Consider the following 25,747-nt stretch of genomic DNA (forward strand, 5'->3'; position numbering starts at 1 on the left):
TACTGATCCTGATGTGGCATTTTGAGTGTTTCTGTGCTGCTACACACATATTATGATGCTTTCAGCAAATGCCATGTGCTGCAATGCCTGTTTTAAAAGATAGCAGTGTAAGTAGCTCAAAGAAAGCACTTTTGAACACCTCTTAGGTTGGTGAAAGTTTTAGTTTAGATTTTAAATTAATTCACTCGCTTCTAATTGATTAAACAAAGATGTTAAGCTAGCGGTTGCATGATTATTCAGTTTAACCAGTTTACCAGCAATAGTTTGGAGGCACGGTGGTATAATGGTTAGCACTGTGTCGCCTTGTACCTCCAGGGTCCAGGTTTGATTCCTGGCCATGCTCAATTCCCAAATGTGTGAATGAGTGTGTGAGTTTGTGTGTATGTGTGTGCCCTGTAATGGATTGGCACCCTGTCCAGGGTGTACCCGGCCTAGTGCCCTAAGTCTCCTGGGATAGGCTCCAGGCCCCCCCGCCCCTGAATAAGGATAAAGTGGTATAAAAGATGAGTGAGTGAGTGAGTGAGTTTTCATAGTGTCAGAACATTATTATTTTAGGATTTAGAAATGTGATTGTATTGTGATTATAACTGCAGCTCCAAATGTGCTCTTTCTTACAGTGTTGCTGATAATGTAATTTGCTGTGCCGCTGTGCAAGGACCTTAGCCTATTAACATTGTTGTTTATCTCTAAAAAAACTTAATGCATCTTTCAGGAAGAGGAAAGGTGTGGAATTACAAAAACATTATGTCATATGCACACCTTTACACATAAAAAGTGATACAAGAAAACACGTTTAATTAACCCTAAAAGGAAAAAAACATTGGATGCTAGACTGTAAATTTTTATTATCAGAAATATTTTTTGACTAGGGTATATTTACCCTGCTTGCTTAACTGTCCCACTTCTTATCTTTCCAACTATGATTAATGTAGCTTGTGTGAACGACTAAAACAAAAGTTCTCTTTGGAGTGACTTCTTCCATAAATAATCAACAAGTTAACTTGTACTCCTAAAGAATGTATCTTGTCTGAGAAATGAAAAAGTAGACCTTTGGACCTCATACAACTGTTTTTTTTTTTCCCAGCTGCATGCCTTCCCTCTGACATCATGATGTCTTTATTCCACAGACAAGATATCACAAGTGCTTTTACACATGTAAAAACAAAGGCTTACACAACGATTCCAAAGTAAACTCAGTAAAGCCATGTAGTCTACATTATATGAGCTACAGTACTCAGAAAAAAAAAAAAGTTTTCTAATACTTATTTTACATTCATTACAATTACATGTAAAGCAAGGCCAGAATTTGTATCTGTACCAGATTATAACCTTATCTGCATTTAGAGTTCTGTCTTCGACGGCTTCTCAACTTCAGCTACAGCATTTGTGTTAATAATTGATTTCTACTAGAGATGGATGTTGACTTATATAGTGGTACAGTGACTTAGGGGTTAGCATTGTCGCCTTGCGCCTCCAGGGTCCGGGTTCGATTCCTGCTTTAGGGTCTGTGTGCATGGAATTTACAATGTTCCTTATGTGCTTGGAAGCTTTGCATCTAAGAAGTACAAAGAATTCCTTAAAAAACAGGATAACGTGGCACGTGTGTGCATTTGTAACTGCACGCCATCGCACTGTACCCGATGCCATTTAAAAACCGTCGAGCAAGATTTTGGAGACCGTCAAAGCATGGCCTGTGCATGTTTCATGTTTCAACATGAACTCAAATGAATAGTGATTAGCAAGCTGCAAGCCTGCACTCAAAGTCAAACGTTTACATTTATTCATTAGGTGGCTGTTTTTTAAACCAGAGCAACTTACAATTGAAACAGAAAGCAGCTGAGCAGTTTAGGGTTAAAGGCATTGCTCAAGGACTTCTGAATAGCTCTGAATTACCAATGAACCGCTCTGCCTTTAAACAGAATCAAGCTGATTCAGACAAATGCTTTGCAAATGTTGGACTGTTCCCTAGTTTATCTTGCCTCATTTGTGCCCCATACTCTCAGCGGTGTCTAATTTCTTATCATTTACCTTCCTGACACGCCTTAAGTCTGTGTGTCAGGTCTAAAATAAGTTTCTGCTTATGAAAGCTCAAAGGTAAATCTATACTAATGAGAAAAATAAATCCACCATGTCCCCCAATTTACATTAGCCTGTTTTCCACTAAACTTCAAACGCACTGAATTAACATTGATGAACGTTTCTCAACATTCACGCTTTCCCCCAGTGACTCGAATAAAAATGACGGCTGCCAGAGCCGGTGACTTTCTTCCTGAATGTAACCTCCTCTCATTTCCAACCCTGTTTCATTTCTCTGGGATTTGAAAGATGATCGCTGTCAGCCAAACTTCACGATGAGTTTGTGCAGAAAGAGGACTTAACTTTGAACCCGTATACTTTGACTTCCTCTTTTAATGCACATGATTTATGATTCAAATATTTTTTCCTCTGTGGAATCAATGTGTTTCACAATGTACGTTAAGGGTAGTTATACCAAAGAGCTGATGCTTGCTTGAATATGATTGGCCTGAAGGTGATTAATTTGCTAGAAGAGCGACGCTGACAACAGTGCAAGCTGCAATTCTGTTCACGTGGTTCTCCAGTTTCTTAGTAACAAGACAAGTTGTATTTTTCCGACTGACTTTTTGGGAATGAGTGTTTATAGCAGCTATAAAATGAGTCATAACGGTAACTTAAAATTCAACTTTAAGATGAGATTAACTATAACTATGAACTTATGTACATACCGTCATTCAAAAACAATAGCGTTGGATTGGGCCATATCATGCCACTCGATGATGAACATTTTTCTTTTGTCATGTCATGTGCAAGTGTATCTTTGACATGGTCAGCATATTACCATTACCTTAACACTAAAAGCAAGCCATTTGAAGAACAGTGGAGTCCCTTTACATAAAGCACAGTCTCAAAGCAAATGTCAGTCTGGCAACATTGGATATAAAGACTCTAGAGCCTATTAGACTGCTCTGATCAATATGGAGTGCTACATGTGCACAGTGGGGAGGCCTGTTGAAAAGTGCCAATAGCGCATTAAAGAGAGCCTCCTGAGGGGGATTACCTGATGTACACGGTGGTAAATAAGCTCGAGGCATTTTATATATATACACATTGATGTGCACACACATATGCAACAACACGCTAATGAGGGATTTGAATTCAGTTGCATGTCTGTTTCTTGCCATACTCGTGTGTGCTTGGGCTTTGAATGTTTGAAAGGATTTAAAGGATTTGAATACAACATCTCTGCTGGATTTGTCCTTCTGTTTTTGTTAACAGCTTGACAGATAATAGTATCTTTGATGTAAAATACATTGTAATCTCTTTAAGCATACAGTAAACGAATCATTCTGTGTGTGTATGTGTCCATGGGTGTGTGTGCTGCAATGTGCCAAATGTTCCCATGACAAAAAGAAATACATTATAATTTGACCTTGTTGTGACATTTGTTTTTTTCGGCTTTTATTCCCAAAATTAGGAGTTGGCTTTCAGGCCAACTTAGTTTATACTGTATAAGCCCTATTCATCTTAAATTAGATTCACATAGGGAGATGACACAAGTACATTTATTATGGTGTCAACGTATCCCGTTAGTAATGTTGATATACTCCATATGAACTTATTAATGCATGACGTAGACATGATGTTGATGTGCTTTTTGTTCATTCACTAAAAGGGCAATTCCATGCAAAGGTCAACACTATCATGAGGGAAAAAGTAGGAATAATTCATAGAGTTTCTACCAAACCATACTGCAACACCAGAAGTCTATCGCAGGCTACACACACACACAGCCTAACCTGCTAATCTTCGGACTGTGGGAGGAAACTGGAGTATCCGGAGGAAACCCACCAAGCACAGGGAAAACATGCAAACTCCATGCACACAGATCCAATTTTAAACCTACAGTTTGTGTTTCTTTAAAGTGCAATGCTTTCTGCAATTATTTTGAAGATTCTACAGAGTCTGCAGAAAACTTCTGCACTCTCTCTTCTCGCTCACAAACATTTGCTCAGTCAACGTCACCTCCATAATGGAATAAAATTGCCTTCTATTTTCAGGATGTAAATGGGCATATAGGATTTATTTGTTTTTTTTTAGCTGAAGAGATTGCATTAAAAGTTATACAAAGTAATTCACGGACACTAAGCATGTCCATGCTCTGAGGCTTTTTGTTTACCATTATTATGAGTCCAAATGTCACATCCATAATGCTGGAATCACCCAAAAGACATTTTTTAAAGGGTAATTGAAGTGTTCCCTTCTATCATCTCCTGATAAAACCAAATGAAATCTGAGTTTTAAAAGGATTTGTTATTTAAAATGATAATTTTAATAATCTATTATGTTATATTTGTTTATATATTTTATAGGAAATAACACAAAACCTTTTTTTAAGAATAATGGTACATAATGGTACAACTTGATATGTATACTCATAAGTAAATTATGAACATTTAAAAAATGCATAACAGACATAATATGAATATGTATAAGGTATACAAGACTAGAATCCTTTGAACTCTTTGCCCCATATTTTTTTTATGTCTTAAGCTAAAAAAAAGGAAAAAAAAAATAGAAGTGCATTCTATGTGTATATAAGATTTAATACTGTGAATATCATATACTCACCCTAAGAAAAGAGTCTAGTGAGCCATTCTCCATAAACTCGGTAATGATCATCACAGGACTGCTTTTGGTGACAACTCCTTCCAAGTGTATGACATTAGGATGGTCAAACTGTCCCATGATGCTGGCCTCACTCAGGAAGTCTCGCCTCTGTTTCTCGGTATAACCCGACTTCAGTGTCTTTATGGCGACAAACATCTCCCTCTTTCCTGGCAGCTTCAGGTTGCCACTGCACACTTCCCCGAACTCCCCTAAGAATGTAAGACGTTGGCCTAATAATAAGTAATCTCACGATTAAAACGAAAGTAATTACTGTAAGCGAATAACTTATACTTTCATTATATTACCTGCTCCGATGACCTGCTCAATCTTCACACATGAGATGTCAATCTCTTTGGCGAACTCTCGTACTGCTTCGTTGGGATCTTCGTAAGTGAACGGATCGATGTAGATCTTCATTCCTGGTGACACTTGGAAGAAAAAGAACTTCTGATGATATATAAAGCTCAGGAGGCTCTCTCTGGTTTCATTGTAAAATAGTGACTGAGGAAACGCTGCATATAAAGTTGGTTTGACTGGAGCTACTGGGGTGTGACAGGCTTTCGGGAGCTAAGATGTAACGCGTCATGGTTGAGACCGTATAGGTCATTTCCGATTTTGACATTTCAAAGAGCCTTTGAAGGCAGAGAAAGACTTCAGAGCCTTCAAGCACCTCAATTTAATAACTATTGTGCGCTCGTCCTCTTGGGAAAAGCTCTGGGGCTATTGGAATGGACAGACTAGATAGCGAAACGTAATATAACCATTTTCCTCAGGTATGGGGGCAAAATTAAAAACCCATGGGAATGGTAACAAAAATGAATATTAACACTGTGATGATGATGATGATAAGAAAAAAAAAGAGTGAACAAAAGAATAGTCTCCAGTTCCATGCATAACTATTATATTTTACTAAAGCAGGGTTTTAATTATGCATACATTTCTCTTTCTGATGACCATTACACTTTAAACAATGACATGAAGGGCAGATTTCTTTTATAACCCAAAACAAATGTACTAACACGTAATTTAAATCAGAATATCTTCATAATACACTCGGTACACATGTACATAATGACTACTAATGTTTTATATACCATCCATAAAATAACATAATACATTAAATAAGCCTGCATAAATAACTGAAATTAGTCTGCATACTCATAAAACACAAGCGTATTACTTTATAACGTCACCATAATGCTTTATGTTTACTTGACTTTGACACAGGCCCTTTTTTATTAGTTGCTACAGATACAACATCAGTGCCTGTGTTATAATTCATTACAACTACCATGTACCAAGTTCTGCACTAAAACACTATTAAACACTATGTTTAATATACCGCAGCAATGTTACATTTTTGAAAGGTGTTTTAGTTTTTTTTATAGGAGTAGTGGTAATTTCAAAGCAAATCCCAGATTTATATTTATGTCTTTCCTATTTTTATAACTACATACTATAGTTTGCTTACCATGGTAACAATACACAATAAGATGTGATACAGGAATAAACCACTGTGTGTCGTGTCCTTATTCATCGTCCCACCTGATTCTTGGATTATTTTCCTGTTGTGTTTTATTCCCTACTTATATATAACATGATGATGGTGACATCATATTCTCAAGCGCCTGTCAAAGTTGACGGATACAGTGCACCGTTTTCATTGTGTGTAATTAATTCTGGAAATTATATCGTGGTATAAATGTCATGACGTGCAGATGACAGGTTTATGTTTTATTAGATGTGATAAAGTTTAGGTTTGGCAAAAAAGCAAAAATTACTTGACTAAACACGAAGACGACTTGAGCTAAATAAACCAAAACTAGAGAGAGAGTGAGAGAGAGAGAGAGAGAGAGAGATTATTAGAACGGCTCAGTGGGACTTTTCGAAGAATATTTTTGTAAGTCTGGGTTCATTGAGTATGGGGAAATTAATAACAGGTGTGTGTACACAGAAATCTGGTGATTTGGAACAGACATAGTTGTGCTGTGAATCTTGTGACTGGAGGATTTTAGGATTTGTAATCCATTTGATTATTTGTAATTGTGAGTGCAGACAGGGACGCTGACATAACCGTGAACGGTCCTATGGGACAACTACAGGTGTTAACACTTTGTTCTGTAGAGATGCCAACATTTTTAACAAGAAAATCCAGCAGGCAGTGGAGAAAAAAAAGTCAACAAAGGCAAAAGGGTGAAAGAGATACTTAACCATAATCAATCTCTTCATTTTTCATTATTTTTTTTTTTAAACCGAAGTCGCTGCGGTCGCACCCACTTGTTTTCAACGAGCACAGAATTTACAGGTCAAGTCAGCACAAAGCAGAAGTAACTTCTACCAGAAGCACATACGGCTTTCATGTCCTGTGTCTTCCCTTTCAGTGAATTGGCTTTTCTGTTGGAAAAACAATTATTCACATTGTCTCATGGTGCTTTAGCAGGAAAGCATAGTTTTTGGGTCTTTTTCATATTACCAATCCACAAAACCCCACAGCTAAACCATGCAGGCTGGCACCATAAAAATATTCATAAAAAGGCAAATAATGTACAGGATATACAGTAATTAAATGATGTTTGTCCTTGTGCAGCTCTCTGTGAGTCTGCCAGAAACAGGAAAAGTGAATAAGATAAACAACGGAAAAAGATCTGAACGGGGTCAGAATGTGTCATTTCAGCGTGATCGCACAACAATGTTCGTTTTTAGATCGTCTCTAGAATGTGTCGGCGGCGAGAGACAGAGAACTGAGCAGCTTATCAGCCGAAGACAATTTTAAAGGGTCACGCTGGGGACGGGAATGGTTTAACCTCGCCCATCAGTCTGAGTGGTACCGTAAATAGCTGAACAGATACTGCGAGTGAAAAAGAGAAAGCGAGAGAGATGGAGGGCACCTTCTGTCGCTCCATGCTAATGGATGAATGCTGGCCTCGGCTTTCCAGAGTTCACCGGTATACGCTCAGCCAGGAACGCCCCCCCATAAATATGTTGTTTACTGCAAACCCGGGCTATTGATTACATCAAGCAAATGCTTCCTCAATTCATAAGAAAGGGCAAAGAAAAAAAATCTTTTATAATGGAATGTGCGTACATGTCTGTGTGTGTGTGTGTGTGTGTGTGTGTGTGTGTGTGTGTGTGTGTGAGAGAGAGAGAGGGAGGGGGAGAGTCTCTTAATTTAATGCATCTTACTTTCTAATAAGTTATAATGAAATGTTTATTACCATAAATAGAAATTAATGCAAGTAGAAAGGGATTGATCTTATATCCTCATTGCTTTATTACCTTTTTACAATCTTTATTACCTCATTGGCTGTGTATGAACTTACCTCAGCTGAATGAACTTATCATTAAATTGTATGAGCAAAAATATCCATAAACAGTCATATACCAGGGATTACAGGAAAAAAATAATAAATCAAATATATTACAGATAAGGCTTGTGTGGATGGAGTGATTTCTCTCTCTGTCTCTCTTTCTCACTGTGATAAGGTAAGGAAATGAAACTATTTTGGAAGAATAATAGACACAACAGCAGTAATAACAGGAACGTGTATGCCGTATGCGGTCCTGAATGAGATGGGAGTTAGAAAGTGGATAAAAATACAAATAAAGGCATGAATATCATTAATAAACAAATATCTGGAATAAATTTGCTAGTGGCTGTTTTGAGCCCAGGATGTGCGTGAGATGAAGTGTGTATAGAGGATTAGAGTAAAAGACACTCACTGTGGCCGCTGGTGTAGTGCTGCAGCTTGTCAGTGTATTCAGAATCCGCTCTCTCAAAGCCACGTCTGCCGAGACAAAACACACAGAGCTGCAGAGTGGTGCTTTCTCTCTCTCTCTCTCTCTCTCTCTCTCTCTTTCACACACACACACACACACACACACAGATGCAATTTACAGCAAATGACTACAGTGAACACCAGAATTATTGGCACCCTTCATGAGAATGGGCGAAACAGATTTGTACCTTGATTGATTCTACCTGGCCTCTGTCCTGTAAGAGCTATTATTCAAATTTAAAAGTAAATAAAAACAAAAGTATTTGTACCCCTACAAATACATAGTGGAATACATAGTGAAATACAAATACAAATGTTTTACATTTTAAAACATGCAATAAGCAGGGAAGGAATTCCACTTAAAAATTTTATGTTTTAGATACATTTATGATCAATAGGACAAAAAGTGCATGTGTTTATTTTGGTTTATTTTATAAAGAATTAATAATTCCTGAGTTAAATAACGGGTAACTGGACACTATGCTAGATTAGGCAGTCTCTGTGGTGTCAAATTGACCCGTTTTAAACTGTGGTCATTTGATATATAATGTCAGTCACAGTTCCCTTAAGTCCTGTAAGTTGTGAGGTGGGACCTCTACAGATCGGACTTGTTTCTCCAGCAAAGAGATGTTTCCATAAAGAGATGTACAGAGAACCATCCACATGAATGACAGGACCCAAGACAGTCAGTGTCCTGGCTTGACTTCTTCACGTCCTGGTGCCATCTCTTCTCCATATAAGCGAGATACACATATACGATAGAGTTAAATTTAAGCAAAATGAACATACCGGTTGCACACAATGATGATGACCACCAGAGCAATGAGAAAGACTAGTCCGGCAGCTGCTGAACCGATGATGAGAGGCAGTTTCTCCTGTATGCTGGTGTTGTATTCCTCTGCAGACACACACATACACAAAACACCTACATTACACCTACCAACCAAAGCTTGTGGATGCTGCAGTGTACAGGCTGTGCATCGGCAAAAGTGACAGATTTCTCTCTTGCACCAACAAGGATTCTGAGCTGGTGAATCAACAACAAGCTTGTACTCGTAACTAAAAACTGACAAAGATAGGGGCTTAGGGGTGACATTAACTTATGTGTTAAAATATAGTAAATATAGTGTGTGTGAGAGGGGGGTGTTTAGCAAAAAAAAGAATTGCTAAATTAGTTATTGCCATCATGCATCAATGGCCCTAGGAGGTCTGTTGTAATTGGCAAATGTGAAAACAAACCAAAACAAAGCAGCAACTTCTAATGCTAATAACCTGCTTTTAGAGGCGCTTTAAAAACACACGCACAAGACACAAAGGTGCTAGTGTTGAGCACTAAAGTAAAGCCCTTGAGCAAGGATTTGTTTTAACACCTCCACACAAACTCCTAAATCCGATCGACCCTGCAGCAATAAAGGATCCGCAAAGACGCTGCAGATCAACACAGGTGAGAGCAGCAGCATTTCAAGTCTTGCCCTCAAAAGCGTAAACTGCCCCTGGGGTGTACTCACATGGTGCAGGATGCCTGGAGGGCAGAGCTCACCTAGCATATGGTTGAGCGATAGAGAGATTGAGTTGAGCTGTGTGTGCTCAGTGTGGGACAGACGGCTGGGGATGCAGTGAGGGTGTGGAACTTTCCCTTTCTCTCTCTCTCTCCCGCTCTTTTTCTCTGGCTACCCTAATTAAAGCCTATCCAAGCACCACACAGACACAACAGCCTTGCTAAACCACCCGCTGATTCCCTCTTGAAACCCTACAGAGGCAGGGACGCAGCCAACGCGCGGGCGGCTGGCGTTAGATGCTTGGCACAGCTGAATTTGACTGGGGAGACAGCTTCCGATTCTCTTGGGCTTGTTATGAGTAAACAGAACTCAACGTTGCCAGGTTGATGAGCTGAACCACATACCGTGTGTTAAAAAAGAAAACGCTAACAGGCAAATGATGTGTACTATATATGGAATCTACTATGTATATAAGAGGTGCAATGCAATTCCGCTATAGTAGTACCTATTTAGTGGACGATATGTTTTTACCTGTAGCTGTATTCGATATAAGACACCTTCTTTTTTTTTTAATATGAACGCTGCCACTATGTCATTGTCAGCCTCTCGGCATCGTCTGAGAATTCTGATTATGATTATGAGTTTCTCAACCTCAGCAACAATGCTGGAGGTTCAAAGAGATGTGGGTCTGTCTGTTAATCCACAATTATTATTTTTGTGTTTCTACGTACCCACGATAACTCATTTATTAATTCGGTTTCGCCGTGAAGGCTTAGTAGGCTAAGTTAATCCACTGCGATTCTGACCAGAGATAAAAAAAACCCATTATGAATAAATTCGTTCTTTTATTTATTTTCTGCTCGCATTAAAATGAAACTTTAGTCTCAAACAAATGTCCTTCTTTTGAAGAAAAAAAATACACCCTGTCTTTTTTATTCCAAATAATATTCTCTTATTCAATTACATCCCTAATATACACCAATTTATAGAATTAGGGTCTGTTAGAAATGTCTGCTGATATATGAACAGGGTTAATTATGTCATAAAAATAATAAAGCCACATTATTGCAGCAATGGGCCTTTTTGGCCAGAGACAAGGCTGACATATATTGTTATGATTAAAGACAGTAACATTTCTGATACAGGGTGAAGTCTCCCCGCACTAGCTGTAAATTAAAGAAATCAAACTAGATTCTGTTAAAGATGGTTAGTCATTTTTAAAAATGTGTTTCTAAAGCTATGAAAGCATATAATTGTAACGTTACCTTGGAAAAACTATGATTAGTAACATCATATTTTTACCAAGACTGCAAAATGTGCAGATAAAGGGGCTAAAGTTGAATACCGAATTAGTTGTTATAATTAACAAGTGATCTTCAGTGTCATCCAAGATTTATTTTATAATGAAATTCTGGGCAGGGCTCCAGACAAACATAAATCTTTAGGAGCCTTTGGCTTCTAAACCCAAAATATTTAGGAGCCAAAATGGAACTCTTTTAATAATCAGGCAATCTCAGGTAGGCACTCTGATTTCAAATTAGTGGAGTGAGGTTTGGATGAGCAGGCAGCGAGGAAATCCCGAGATTTTTCATTTGGCTGATAATTTTTTTTTTTTGTAATCAACATTTTTTGATGTTGATGTTACTCACAGTAACTAACTTAGCTAACTTATGCAGCCAGCTACATCACATCTACAGTATTAGTTACCATAGACCTGGGCGAGGATGGAAATTCTTAAAGTTATTAAAATAAAATTAACACCGATCAGAAAATACTACCAAATTAAGTGTTCAATTATTTACTTCTGATGTTTTGCAATTCATTTCACCAACTTCATGGCTTGTGCATCCAAGCACGAGGGTGAGGCAAACATTGTTTTGCGCTTTGGCTATAGAATTTATTCTAATTAATGTTTAAAAAAATACATCTAGTTTTTCAATTCACTTTGTATTCCCTCATTAAAAAATGTTTTAGGCTGAACTGCGAGTCGCGAATGCATCGCTGTCTACGCCTCTTCTTCAGAAGTTAATCTTTGTCCTCGTAATTTTTCTTTTTAGGGGACCAGACAGGGAAAATCCAATGGAGCAAGTTTAGGACTATAGGGAGGACGCAGTAACACCCAAAACAAAGTTTTTTAGTGTCGACAATGTGGGCAAAAGTGTGCGGACGTGCATTGTCATGCAAGTTCACAATGTCTTTTGATAGCGGTCCTTTGCGTTTAATCTGAAGTTTAGGCTTCAGCTTTGCAATAAGCTACTCACTGTAACGAGCACTGTTGATTGTTGAACTTTTTTTCCTGTCAATGTTTTCGATACTGGCCCTTAAGAATGCCATAAATTTTCCAGTTGATGGTTGACTTTTGAACTTTTTCTTGGTCGGTCATTAAATATGTTTCCATTCCATACTTTGCCATTTTCACTGAGGCTCGTAGTGATGAGTCCATGTCGTGTCTCAAACGCTTCTCCTCACACATAGTGAATATTTCAATATAAACATATAAGCATACTTTGTGTTTTAAACTAAGGTAATAAAGCGAATGTTTAAATTAACGATCGCTGCAAAAATCAGTATGTTAGATGTCAATATGTTGTCAATAATAATGTGTGGTTACATTTAGATTTAGTTTATAAACTAGTCTGATAAACTGATACAGGATGACTGTGGGTCTAAAATAACCTGTATATCATAGCAAAAGTATCCACCATAATCCATCACATACAGTATCACTGTGAGCTGTAGCATGCTGCTTACCCTCCGTCATGGTCTGGAAGTACATCTTGCCACTGTAGCGTCCGAACCCGGCTACAGTACGCGCTCGCACTTGGAACACATAAATTCCCCCTGGCTTGAGGCCGCGGATGATGGCGGTGTTGGTCTGACTCCTCACAACGGATGAGTTATGCTCAATCTGATCCTGCGAGATAAAGGACGGGTGAAGAAAAGTGGAAAGAAAATAAGAGGAACCGAGCGTGAAAACCTTTCCCACTGGTGGAATATAAATATACTGCACAACCCCCCCAGTGGTCATGGTGTTTCTTTTAACTGTTATTTCAGACATCGTGGTGGAGCTGGGAAAGTGTCAGAGCTACATATTGCTGTCTAGCAGAACTGGCTAAGTGATACGTTGATAACGGTGGTATTTGTTGTGTGTCATTGAGAGAGACTGTGCGCCTGTATGTATGTGAGATGCTAGGCTGCAATGTGTGTGTGTGTGTGTGCGTGCGTGTTCTCGCTGATAAACTTGGCTGCTCCTGTCAACTCTATCTCTCGCTTCTCTGATGGGAGCTTTGCAGCAGTATGACAAAGGCTGTTTTGACAGCGAAAACAGAGATAGGAATTATGCTGAGGACAGAGCTGGTACGGAGAAAGCAGAGCTCAGGAGACTCTCTCTCTTTCTCTCCAATTATTAAATTCACATCATTAAATTACTGAGAGACATTTAACTAGTTAAGGCTAGCATTTTCCACAAGCCATAGTGTTACAGTATGATTAGCCAGAAGCAGTGATTTTGAAAAAATCTAGTTACCGTATTTGCATTATCTCCTGATCTGCTCTATAAAACTTTTCATTCAAGGTTGGATTTTACTCTGTAGACAAAAAATCCTGCCTGAGCTTCTATAGCTGTGTGTCTATCCGAGTAATGCATAGAGACAGCCTCTTTATGAAATCCTGTGCATTTACTGGAAGTTTACACAGAGGAATTTCTTTCTGAAATACAGTTGTTTTTTTCTTCTTCAGTCAACGCTCCATTTTTTAACCACAAATCCCTGCATGTAACCTCAGCAGCTTTAACTAGTTTTCCCTCTGTGATTTGCTGTCCTAGTGAATAACTGTGTTAACAATCAGCTTGAATAGATCAATAGTTAAATAACTATGTGCCAACAGCCTCAAACATACAACTGCATGATAATCCAGCCCTCCAACGTTATACTGCTCGAGCAAAAAAAACTGTAGCAGCGTTTGCCTCAGCGGCTTTGCTATATCACCGTGCTTATGGATATAGACAGGAGGAATGATGCATGCATATGTTGTTTGTGTTAATATCCTGTGCATAAAAATGAGGCATTAGCTGTGTGGCAGTTTCTAGGCAAGATAAAGGACTAGGATTTACTCGGTTCCAAATAAAGATACATAAACTGAGTGTGGAATATTAGAGTTCAGTTATTTCAGTTATTGGAGATGGTATGGCTGATTTACACAGAATGATTGCATGTTAATTAAGATATCTGAAACATGAGGAAGACAACTATTTTATATGGTTATTGCAAACACTAAGGATTCTTAATTACTAGATAATTTGGCTTTATTCAGATCCAGTACCTTCTCATAGTACTGGAGCTCATAGTCCAGGATGACTCCGTTCGGTTGATCCGGTTGCGACCAGGATAGAGTAATGCTGTCCACGGTACGGCTAACCTGATGAATTATAGACACTGTGGAGGGAGCTAAAGGAAAAAACAAAAGAGAAAAAAAAAGGCAAGGAATGAGACACACTGAGACAGAGAATACAACCAGTGAGCACATGATGAAAGTTTGCAATCAAATTATAGCCATGCTACACAAACAGTTTAAAAAAGCTAGCCATAACTGCACATACACAATGGAAATAGCGTGACAAAGTCCATCCAGCTCCAGTCCTGGAGAATGATAAAAAGGACTTTGTGACTAAGCTTGTACACACTTAGGATACAGCACAGAACTGAACCACATAAACAGAGCAGGGGAATTTCCAGTCATGTCTTTGTCACTGAGTCTTGTGCATCGTTTTCAGGTCTACTTTTCACTGTGCTTTGGAGCGAGCACGTAGACATGCCAGGAATGGCTTCCCTTGCTGCTTCCTCTTCCAGAGAAAACCAGACTCATTTTGCAAACCGAACCTATTCTCTAATAAGGGACAAGTATGCTAAAAGCCGAAAATGGCGGGTGCTTAGACACCATAAGAAAGGGCCTTGAGCCAAGGTAAATGATTGGGCTGCTCTCTGCAGTCGTTAAACATGGCACAGCAGTTCAGACAGAAATGGCTGCTTAACAGCAGGACACAGTAGGATCTGTGTGGGCTTTGGAGGACTCTGGATTTATGGCCCTGGCCCCCGGAGTGCACACACGGCCATCACTAGGGCCGAGCCCCATAAAGAGAAAGGCATCTCCTCTGGCACGTGTGCTTCCATGGGAAATCCTCCGACTGGAAAAGCCTATCACTACTATCACTGCGCTAGGTCCGAGGTGCTAAAGTGCTAAATGGCTTTGGATACAAATTAATTACATCTTTGGTTAGGGTTTGTAGATCGTTGGTTTGATTTTTTTAGCCTGAAGAGCAGAGAATATATGCAAGAGGATATGTCATTCCTATGTATACTTACTGTCAGTTTGTAATCAATAATATTTTTATTTAGTGTTGATTGAATGATTTAATAGCTTATTTAAAGTAAATAAAAAAAAAATCAAATGTGGATTTCTGCTTTCGCTAAAACTTTTGCCTCAAATCTTTCTCTTTGTGCTCATGACGTTCGGTTGTTTTGTTTTTTTTAAGCCAAATTCATTTTTAAACTGGTAGCTGATTCATAATGGTATAATATTAGCAAAGGGGCAGAAGAAGGTCAACATAGAAGGTCATCTGCCTCTTTCAGTAATATGATTTTTATATAGTGATAAGATCAGATGAGAAAGTCAAAAAGACACTGATGCTCTCTTTTCTGACAGCATCACATTCTTTTTGACTTTCTGATCAGATTTTATCACAAACTGTTATACAATTATGACACCGGCATGCTTTAATTTCCGAATGAAATGTTTTTAGTCCAATTTTAATAGAAAACGATGGGCTTTAAAAAGCACATTTAAAACCTTTAAAACGTTTTCTGCGTGTTTTACACAACTAAAGGACTACTTTACTGTAGCTTTTTATCCTATTTGCTAAATTCATTTTTCCATGTAGACGCCAGTAATTTGTACTGGACATATAATAAATGGCTTCCTTAAGCTCTATTATCCAGAGGCTTACAAAAATACATCAACCCTCTTAGCAGATCTAAAAGCCTGGTAACTAAAGTTATTTCCCATTTCTAAACTGTATCGCCAAATCTGTTCGCTGTCATAAGGCAGTCTAAAAGGTCCAAAAAGTCAAACCACACAACAATGAGCTACCACGGGTCTCCAATTACATAATTACATATGAATACATATATATATATATATATATATATATATATATATATATACATACATATATATATATATATATATATATATATATATATATACATACATACATATATATATTAATTAAAGGCTGACACATGCCCTTGGTGCATTGGTGCACTGGTCTCTGGCCTGCTCCAGTAATCTAATCCACAGTAATGCAAACAAAGACAGGAGGACATGTGCTCACATTGATGGACACATGCCAGTATGAACGAACAAGGAAGCAGGATAGCCGCGACTGAAAGATTTCCTTCTGACAGTGAAATGGCACACCAGCCTACAAGGGTTTGTCATTTCAAGAAACCAGACACCAAGTCAGAGGGCATTAGGATTTAGACTACAGGAAAGCCCCACTGTTATGACAACAGTGGTAAATGAAGGCAATGCAGAAACCAGTAGAAAAAAAAAAAGATTATTATAGCTTGTGCAATATTCTCATCAAGCACGATTCCAGGTTTTCTACACAACTTTCCTTCATGGTACAGGGGATGATTTATTTCTGAGCCTGGGGTTTTGCATTTTTTTAATTTTAGGTAAGGGGGTTCAAAACCACTGGAACGATCATCCTACAGGACACACTGATTTCATACCGATGAATTTGTAAGGAGAGATGTGAATAATAACTCCATCCTTAAAAACCATGAAGCTTAAGCTCCATATTTTTTCACATGGATTGAATTATGTTAACTACGCTGTCCTCATTCTCGAATACTAAATGCAACATGATTGGCTGTCTGTATAGTCATACTTTTACTGCAATGTAATTCTTTTTAAAAAAGTGACAAAAGTAGTCACTGGACTAAAGAAAAGCTCACAACAACTTGCTTAGAAATTTCCATCCATCCATCCAAGCATTTTCTATACTGCTTATACCGTGTAGAGGCCAGGGGTAGCAATGTGGTTAAGGTATTGTACTGCCAAGTAGTAGTACAATAGTAGTAGTAAGGGACGGACCCTTACCCTTACAGTACCTTTATATTACAACCGATCCCAGGATACACATTTGGCCTACGTTACATGTTCTCGGACTGTTGGAGGAAACCACAGTGCATGGGCGAAACCATGGAGGGACAGGAAGTGATGGTGTTAAACACTAAAGCCACCATGTCACCGTTTGGATTGGTCATCTGCTATGTCAGGAAAGCGGCGTCTTTTAAAAAAAAAAATTATGTTGAATCTACCCATGTTTCCTGTTGAAAAGCTGCAGACTCTAATGAAATCTATCTTGAGATGCCAATTTGGCTTGTGAAACATGAGCATGTTGACTTCCCGAAAGATTTCATTAAATTAAGAAAATATGACATAAAGCCAATAAAGGATGAAAAAACGTCCAATGTAATGCAAAAAATATGGACATGGTTCCGTATTTTACAGTCTGGTGTAATTAGGTTCTATATTGGTCTGTATTGTGAAAGAGCAGCGGATTAATATTAAAGCTTTTCACCGAAAGCGTCCAAGAAGCAAAGTCCCTAATCAATGAAGAACATAGTTTATATTGCTATTTCCATCCATATAAGCCATTTGTTTAACGAAGCATGCTCTTGTAATCATACAAAACCCACTTCCAGGACATGGATCCATCTAAATAAATTAAATAAATTCCTCCAGCCTTATTACTCTGACAAGTTGCACCATACTCATTTAAAGGACTACTTTTCCATATTGTATAAAAAAAAAAACAACAACACTTTTATACATTTATACTGGTCTTAGTCCACATAGGTACTTTATAGCAGGTTGGAAGAGCAGGCACAGGAAGTAAATGACTCCACTATTAAAACACAGCTGCTATTGTATGTGCTTTCATTGCCTGTTAAAGGCATTTCTACTTCAAGGAAATTCCTTTCCATTTGCCCCATGGCGAAGGGGCACTTTAAAAGTCAACAAATCTAACAGACCTGCATTTGGCTAATGCTAAGAGTTTACGAAGTGCTGCAGAGTGATAAGGAAGAGGGGAAATGGTGAAGAAAGAAGCATGCTAGAAAGCAGTCTAAAAATATCAAAGTTCGTACTGGCATGTGGATCTTATTTGAAATCAGGTTGGGGTACAAACAGAGATGGGGGAGATTTTAGAGAGACTGTAGCTGTAAGCAGCTCCATCAGGTCAGCATTCACAAATTCTCCTCTTTCCTTCCACAGTAAAGTCTTCCCTAAGGCAGATTTCCCAGTGTGCCAAGGCAGATGTCATTCCTTCACTGTGTGGCCACTCCTGCATTTCAGAGATTCCCATCCAAACACAGTCTGAGCTGTGCAGGAGTGCTGCTGCATTTGCATGCACTCCCAGCACAGAAGATAAAAAAAAAGAAAGAAAAAAACACGGAGAAAATGTCTGTCTGGCAGGCATCCCTATTTCCCATCTGCAATGGATTGTGGGTTTTATGTCTCCGCGGAGTTTCCAGTGCTATAAAACAGTGCAGCACGATTTCAGTTAATCAAGCTTTTAACCATCTGCATTGGAAAAGACTGAAGTATTAATGGACTCGTATACACACTATAAGCTAATTCAAAAATTGGCACTTCAGAGGCTTAAGGAGCTTGCAGACACTTATAGAGAGTTTGCATTTTATTTAATGCCCTCTGCAGGGCTCTGCTTCTCGGTAACTTCTGGCAGAAAAGAAATCTTTATTTGCTGCCAGCCAAATACATTTCAAGGTGAATTCATGCTGAGAATTCGTCATTTGTTTGTTCATTTTTTTCCTCAATTCATTGTTGCCTTAAATAATTATTGAATCATTGCTTTGCCAATGAGAGACACAAATATTTAGGCCAAATGAGTAGTGGATAAATATCTAAATATCCCCAAAAGTGAAAAGTGTGAATTCGGTCATCTTGACATCCAATAGGTTTTCCCAGACTCCCAGACATGTAGTATCATCAGGAAGCAAGGCCAAAAGGGGGATGTTAGCTGTGAATTGCGTAGAAGAGGATGTGTCTTAGAACTGCACCTTATGTAGGTCACAAGTGCCCTTGTCAGATAATCACGACTCTACAGAACAGCCCTCGAATTATGTTTGTAATCGACACAAACCAAACAAGGTAATAAGAGCAGTATAAGATTAGGCAAAGGGGTCTTTAGAGAGAGAACATTAATCTCCAAAAGAAAATTGGCCATATGGATATAATTTGCATCAGGCACTAAAATGAAAGCAGTACCCTCTACTTGGTTATCACATGCTGAACCTTTTTTCTCCTGGGTTTAATATTCTCATCCTGGTACATGCACAAATATTTCATCGAAAAGTCTACTCGCTTAAAGAAGGACTGAAATACATCCAGAAATAAAATAAATAAATAAATAAAAACTGGCAAAAGCACAAAATTATTAAGAACCTGATGCACGTTTTAGAAGCTAGCCGGCATGATGCATGTGCCATGCATGTAGAGAAGGTGTTTGGAGAAGATAAACATTATTACTATTCCGTGCACAGCTTTGATGTGTGTTCCAGTCGAATGTAAATGTGCACCACCAGTAAATAGAACTTTCACTTCTGTCTGTCTGCACACGTGGTTAATCCTGTCCCACCCTGGGATGCTCGAATACCCGTGCTGATGATACAGTAAATATGCCTGAAGAACGTCCGTCAGTCCTAGACTGTACTGGCTCGGATATACACCGCATGAAAATGACTAATGTAATACTGAAAATGATAAATATTCTATATTAGCAGAGAGTAGGACAGCTCTCAGACAGGAAATGGAAAAACAGTGCAGCACGGCTCAGACTCAATAGAAGAGAGTAAAAAGCCCATATTATTAATAATAATTATCATTAAAGTAGCTGTTGAAAATATATATTAACTTTAGCCGAAGTATAGAATCATGGCCAAAATTAACAATTCAAATTGTAATCTTCTGTAACTCAACTCTCTACATAGTTGAGTGCAACAGTTTGAATAACCTTAGTCCAAAGTGAACAAGACAAATAAATTGAGTTTAATAACTTGATACCTTTGACAGATGCTTCTTCAGTGCTTTTCAGATATTTCCGGTTAAAAAAGCACAAGGTAAACATAGACATAAACTAGACAAGACTAAATGAGTAAACAGAAAGCAGGCTTGCAGTCGTCACAGATGATTGGTGAGCGCTATGATGATAAACAGATGAGTGTCGTTAATAATCAGGTGACAGTGAGCAGCGGATCTGAGCTTAACTGGAAGCCGTGCGATGAGGTCGCGGGCTCAGGATCATGAGAGTTGTAGACACGAACGTTACAATATCCATAAGTTGTCCAAAAAGTATGTGATTTATTTCCCCGCTAGATCCGGCTAATACACGGTGAAAAGGCATAACTGTTGCACCATGCTATAAATCTGGGGGAAATTATAGTATAATAAATACAGCGTCTTAAATCAGCCTGAGTTCATGTGTGCAAATGTTGACGCTTTTATGTAAATTATGTGAAAATGTCAACTGATTTGCAAGATTGCTCGATTTCCACAATTATAACTAAAACAAGCATGCGGATTTGTACTCGCTCTGCCGTAAAGAACTGCATAATTAAATGCATATTTTATGTGCTGGTGAGTGCATAGTCAATGATTCTGTCTCTCACTCTGCATACTTATGAAGACTGGATTTCTGGCTAATGCTAATCACGCAGCTCCGACTTTGCCCCAGTGACATCTAGTATGTGAATAAACTCCACTGGCTAAAGCAGACCAATGACTGCTGCTGGTGCTCCAGGTGTCTTTTGCTCCACCCCGGCCACCCTCCTGACCCCGGCTGACACCCTCCATATGTGGCCTCGCTGCCACCTTCTGTCCCCATCCCACCCGAGCACCTCCACTGCCAGCACCTCTCCTGCTTGGCCCTTATGCTCTGTCCATGTTTAATTGACCATGTAAAAGTTTAACTAAACAATAAGAATTTTTTTTTTTTTTTTTTAGCATTGAACTTTTAACATTTATCATTTAAAAAAGATTGTATTTTCCATTTTGACTCAAGACAAAAAAAAAAGCCCCTTATAAATAAAACTAAGGTCATTTATGTCTTTGAACGCGTATGTACCATCAATAGCATCTTTATGCATACCAGGAGATATTTTTTAGTCCATCCATCCATCCATTCATCCATCCATTATATATTTCGTAATTGGGGTGGGGTCTTTTTGTGTTTTTTTATTAAACATTGTATAGATTTAGATGGCTTAAACATTCCGAGCATTACAAAACAACATTGTTGACTTGATGAACAATCCATTATATGTATTAATTGGATAAAACATAATGATGAAGGGGGCTAAATTAGAAGCGATTTCGTCCTTGAGGTCATGGCTGTGAAAGACAGAAGCGCTTAGACTCATCGCGTCTGAAGGTGCGAGCCACTCAGCAGTGTGCCACCTCTCTATCTGGGCTCTTCCACTGGTCCTTGTGGCCTAGCAGCAGCTTGCCAAAGCAATTTTGGAGATAATTAAGTCATAAATCTTCTGCTGGTGCCCGACAGCGGCTGAGCCAGATTAGCAGGCCCACCTCTGAATAACGTAATTCGTTCACACAATGTCTACTCCGCCCGATAAAAAAAAAGAAAAAAAAAAAAAAAAACCTAATTCGTTTTCCTTCAGGTATTAACCCACAGCTGGTTCATGTGCTAACATTCACCTTAGGATAATGAATTGTCTAAACAAACAGTAGGCTTGAAAAACGGTGAACGAATGGATAAATAAGCGCTATATGAAGCATGGCAGACGAATGACACATGGGCCATATGAGTCTATATGCACATGCCAGACTTTCAAACGAAAAGCTAATGGGTGGCAGGAGTTAAAGCTGGCAGGAGATCAAAACTGGCAGGATGACCAACACTGGGCATATGGTTATGGCAACTGCTGTCCTGAACTACAGCATTAGGCCAAGAAAAAAAAAAGCACTAGAATAAACTATAGCTAAATGCACTTTGACCACTTGAGAAAAAGAAATGACATTTTGTCAAACAGTCATCCTATGAATAAATTGCAGAAAAATTTGAGGGCATCTGCAAAATTCCACAGAATGCCCTATAGTGGCTGACTTCTGAAGAATGAGGAAACGTTAACCAGTATTTAGTTTTTCTTTCACAAATGTGTTTTGATATTTCCAAAAAAAAAAAAAAAAAACATAATAAATTTTGCCCTAACAATATGGCACAGTTTATTTTGGTTATTGTCAATACTTGATTCAGATATGTGCTTGCAAAGATTGTTGTATAAAAAACCAGCTTATCAAATGCAGCAGTAAAACAGTCAATCAGCATAATGATGCTTAAAACTCTGCTGGCCAACTTGCTATAATCAAATTTCTGCCATAGTACAAAAGGCGTTCAAGTCAAACTGGGACTTTTTATTGTGCAGAATAACAGTTATAATAGTAAAAACTCTCTTTATTTTGATAAATTAACCCCTGCCAAACTAATGCACTTTTCCCAGCGTTTCACTCCTGTTTGAATACCATGAAGAGTTCCCTGTAATGTGCAAGTGGTGTTCCAGAATGATAGTGTGTTAAGTTACTACAGACAGAATCGTCTCTTTCACAACTTGACAACAAGTAATCGAATGCAGTGGGCTTCAAGCCACGTTTACTGAGATTGTTTTACCCTTCTTAAAAATGTTTGCACTATTCAAATGTTTTACTGCACCTAAGAGTCTCATCAAGTCTTCTGTAAATGTCAGTCGGCTTTATGACTTCATGCAGGATAAATTTCATCATAAGTTTCGGTTTGACTTGAATGCCGCTTGTTATTGGACATAGGTCTAATCTATTTAGTTTTTAAGTAAGATTTCGGTTGTAATATCTCTGATGATCCTGTGTGATCATGTCATCATTGAGAGCAGAGTGCTTGCATACTCTGATGGTATGAACAGAGCTCAGGAAAGTAAAAGAAGACAATAAGGCTTATGTTTAAATGTCAGAAGTCACTTCAACCATAGGTGATGAGACAGATGTGGATGATCCTGCTTTTGAAAGTTTGAACTCATTTCCCTATTTATAATTCTTTATAATTGTAGTTATAATTTTTTTAAATGTAACATTGATGCTTTACAAAGTGTAGTATAATAGTATATTTTATATATTTAGGATATATAAAAGCAGACACAATGTGTTTAGCACTGTGCTTCTGTATGCGTGAAGTTTGCGTGTTCTCCCCTTCCTTGGTGGGTTTCCTCCGGGTATTCTAGTTTCCTCTCACAGTGAAAAGACATGCACATTAGACTAACTAGCATTTAAAAATTGAGTGTAGTGTGTGTGTGTGTGTGCTTGTGTTCACTGTTTTGTACCCCAGGTCCCCTCAGACAGGCTTCAGGCTTTCTTGTGACTCTGTGCAGGATAAGCGTATAGTAAAAAAGTGATATTGAGGGAGTGAGGATATCAAAATTTTTATAGGATATAAATGTAAAGGGTGACAGGGCATCTTTTAGTGGAACTGAAATAAAATCTTTGGCGATAGCCTGTATTCATACTCAAACTTTACATCTGGTTAAGATACATATGTACAAAGAGCAAATAAATTCTGCCATTTTCGGAAATACAGAGTATAGAAAATGTCAAACCTTGACAATATGAAGAATTTTCCCACAAATTTTGTCCTTATACACGCAGGAAAACTTTATTTAGGCCAAATCCGTTGTAAGAACTGTTAATAACAGCATCTTCTGCCAAGCAAGCTGTTGGTTTTAGTCATCATTCCTCATTAATCTGCTCAGAGGAGATGTATCTCCCTTCCTGTGTTGAGTAGAGGAATAGAGAGTGCTATGAAAGGAGTTCAGCGGCCTCTTGAGTGGCACTTCCCCGGCGATTCTCCACTCCAAAGTGCCAGACAAATCACACATCACCAGTCATCTGTCACAGACTGCTTTAATAAAACTTCTAGAGGGTGGGCTAGACAGACAGACTTTTTTTTCCTACCCTGTCCCTAGTGAATGCTAGCCTTAAGCATGAGTATGTGTGTGTATTTGCGTTTGGAATCAGCCTGTGTTTGTGTAATGACTGATTAACCCTGCGTGACCTGCTGGTACAGAGCTGCGGAGGAAACGCATTGAGAGGTGAGTGGAGGGAGAGGGTAAAAGCTGGCTTTGTGCAGAAAGCTGCCCAGCCAAAACACGCAGCCTTACTACTGCTTCTTACAGCTTCAGGCTGTCATTCCAGTTTTCCTCGGTAAATTACCTCAATAAAACACTGTGCCTGTCTTCAATAAGGTTTTTTTTTTTTTCGGATCTGCCAGAGCACCATAATTAAGACAAATCACAAAACTAAGAGAGGTATGGCATGTTAGTTGGGTTAAGAGGGCTCAGGTTGCAGGGGGGGATGGAGTGTAAGATGTTCTGACTCATGCAATACAGACCTGATCCTTAGTGCTGTCTTGTGTGCAAATAAATGGCTGCAAATATAGATTGGATCACTGATATCGGGGCTGAGGTGAATAAAATATATATATATACTTTGGCAGAAGAACTTCTGAAGATAATCAAAAAAGGAACTTGAAGAAGCCGGTAAGTTTCATGATTTGTCAAAACAGCTCAATGTTTCCATAAAGCAAGTGCGACGTAGTAGTGAACAGAAGGAAAAAAGTATTTTTTTTTATGTTATTTAAAAAAAATGAACAGGTCAGGAATGTTTTACCACCTCAAATGCAATCATCTAGGAATTAAAATTGAATTGATAAAAAAAAAAAAAAAAACGTCCGATGGACGAAAAATGATTCACCACAAAAAAGGAAATCGCATTACATCACTGAATCGATATTTTTATCCATCTTTAATGAGTATGCTGTTACCTCACTAGAGAAAGCACATCAGTACTGCTGTTTAAGCTACTGTAAAAGTATAGTTAGCTTAGCTACAATACAGAGTTTTCCTTCAGAGAAATGTTCAAAAAGTTGCACTAACTATCTAATCAGGCACTAACCTTCTTTTACCATCTCCCTTTAAAATCTTTATATCTTAGGTCATTATGTTTGTAAAAAAAACACATTTCAGCATTACCAAACAAAATCTTGCTAGTTGCTAGCCTTCAGAGGAATGCTGGTAGCTATATCAAACGTGGGAAAACTAGCGTAACTGTTTCTGCTTCAAAGAATCTGTCCGAAAAACACATTTTATGATCAAGAGATCGATGGATAACAAACCTGTATTCTCTTTTTTTTATGTCTAAATGGTCCCTCCATTATGCTGTTTTTCTAACTAACCAACAGAACACACAATACTTTGTGCATTCAGAAAATTACGGTAGTTATTGTTTCTCTACAAGGCTTTGCTACTCAGGTGCTAAAAAGCAATATTTCAACTCCTTAATAATAATTCAATCTGTATTATTTTGTAAATATGAAAGAATACTCACTTACATTATAAGCCACCTGGTTTAAAAATGAATGGTTGTAACACCTTAATAGTGGAAACAAGAAGACCCTTTACCTAACAAAGGTTGAGAAAAACCTGCCTGTAGCAGCATTATTGCTAAAAATGTGTTTTAAAGAAACCCCACAAAAGCTGTCAACTCATCATAGCGACAGAGTTTAAGCTCCTGCCAGTTCCCACTCCTGTGGGGTGCATGGTCAGACAGCCCCCATAAACCACCCTCAAACCCTTAGAGTGAAAGTTCATATAGAGCTAAATA

At 38.4% G+C, this 25,747-nt stretch overlaps 1 protein-coding gene across 3 annotated transcripts in view; it reads right to left on the reverse strand.

Moving 5' to 3' along the window:
* The window catches only part of ephb2b (eph receptor B2b), a 154,622-nt gene that overhangs the window by 16,396 nt on the left and 112,479 nt on the right, over nt 1–25,747 (reverse strand). The window contains exons 6-11 of one of the 3 annotated variants that reach the window (XM_053483769.1): nt 14,282–14,406; nt 12,713–12,875; nt 9,252–9,360; nt 8,407–8,471; nt 4,992–5,105; nt 4,648–4,916 (exon numbers count right to left, since the gene is read on the reverse strand). In XM_053483769.1, coding sequence (XP_053339744.1) covers nt 4,648–4,916; nt 4,992–5,105; nt 8,407–8,471; nt 9,252–9,360; nt 12,713–12,875; nt 14,282–14,406 — 845 coding nt within the window. Of the gene's footprint in view, nt 1–4,647; nt 4,917–4,991; nt 5,115–8,406; nt 8,472–9,251; nt 9,361–12,712; nt 12,876–14,281; nt 14,407–25,747 lie in introns of all 3 variants that reach the window. The other 2 variants (XM_053483770.1, XM_053483768.1) reach the window with 2 other exon arrangements.

The sequence above is a fragment of the Clarias gariepinus genome, chromosome 23 (genome assembly GCF_024256425.1).
Source record: "Clarias gariepinus isolate MV-2021 ecotype Netherlands chromosome 23, CGAR_prim_01v2, whole genome shotgun sequence".
Lineage (NCBI taxonomy): Eukaryota > Metazoa > Chordata > Actinopteri > Siluriformes > Clariidae > Clarias > Clarias gariepinus.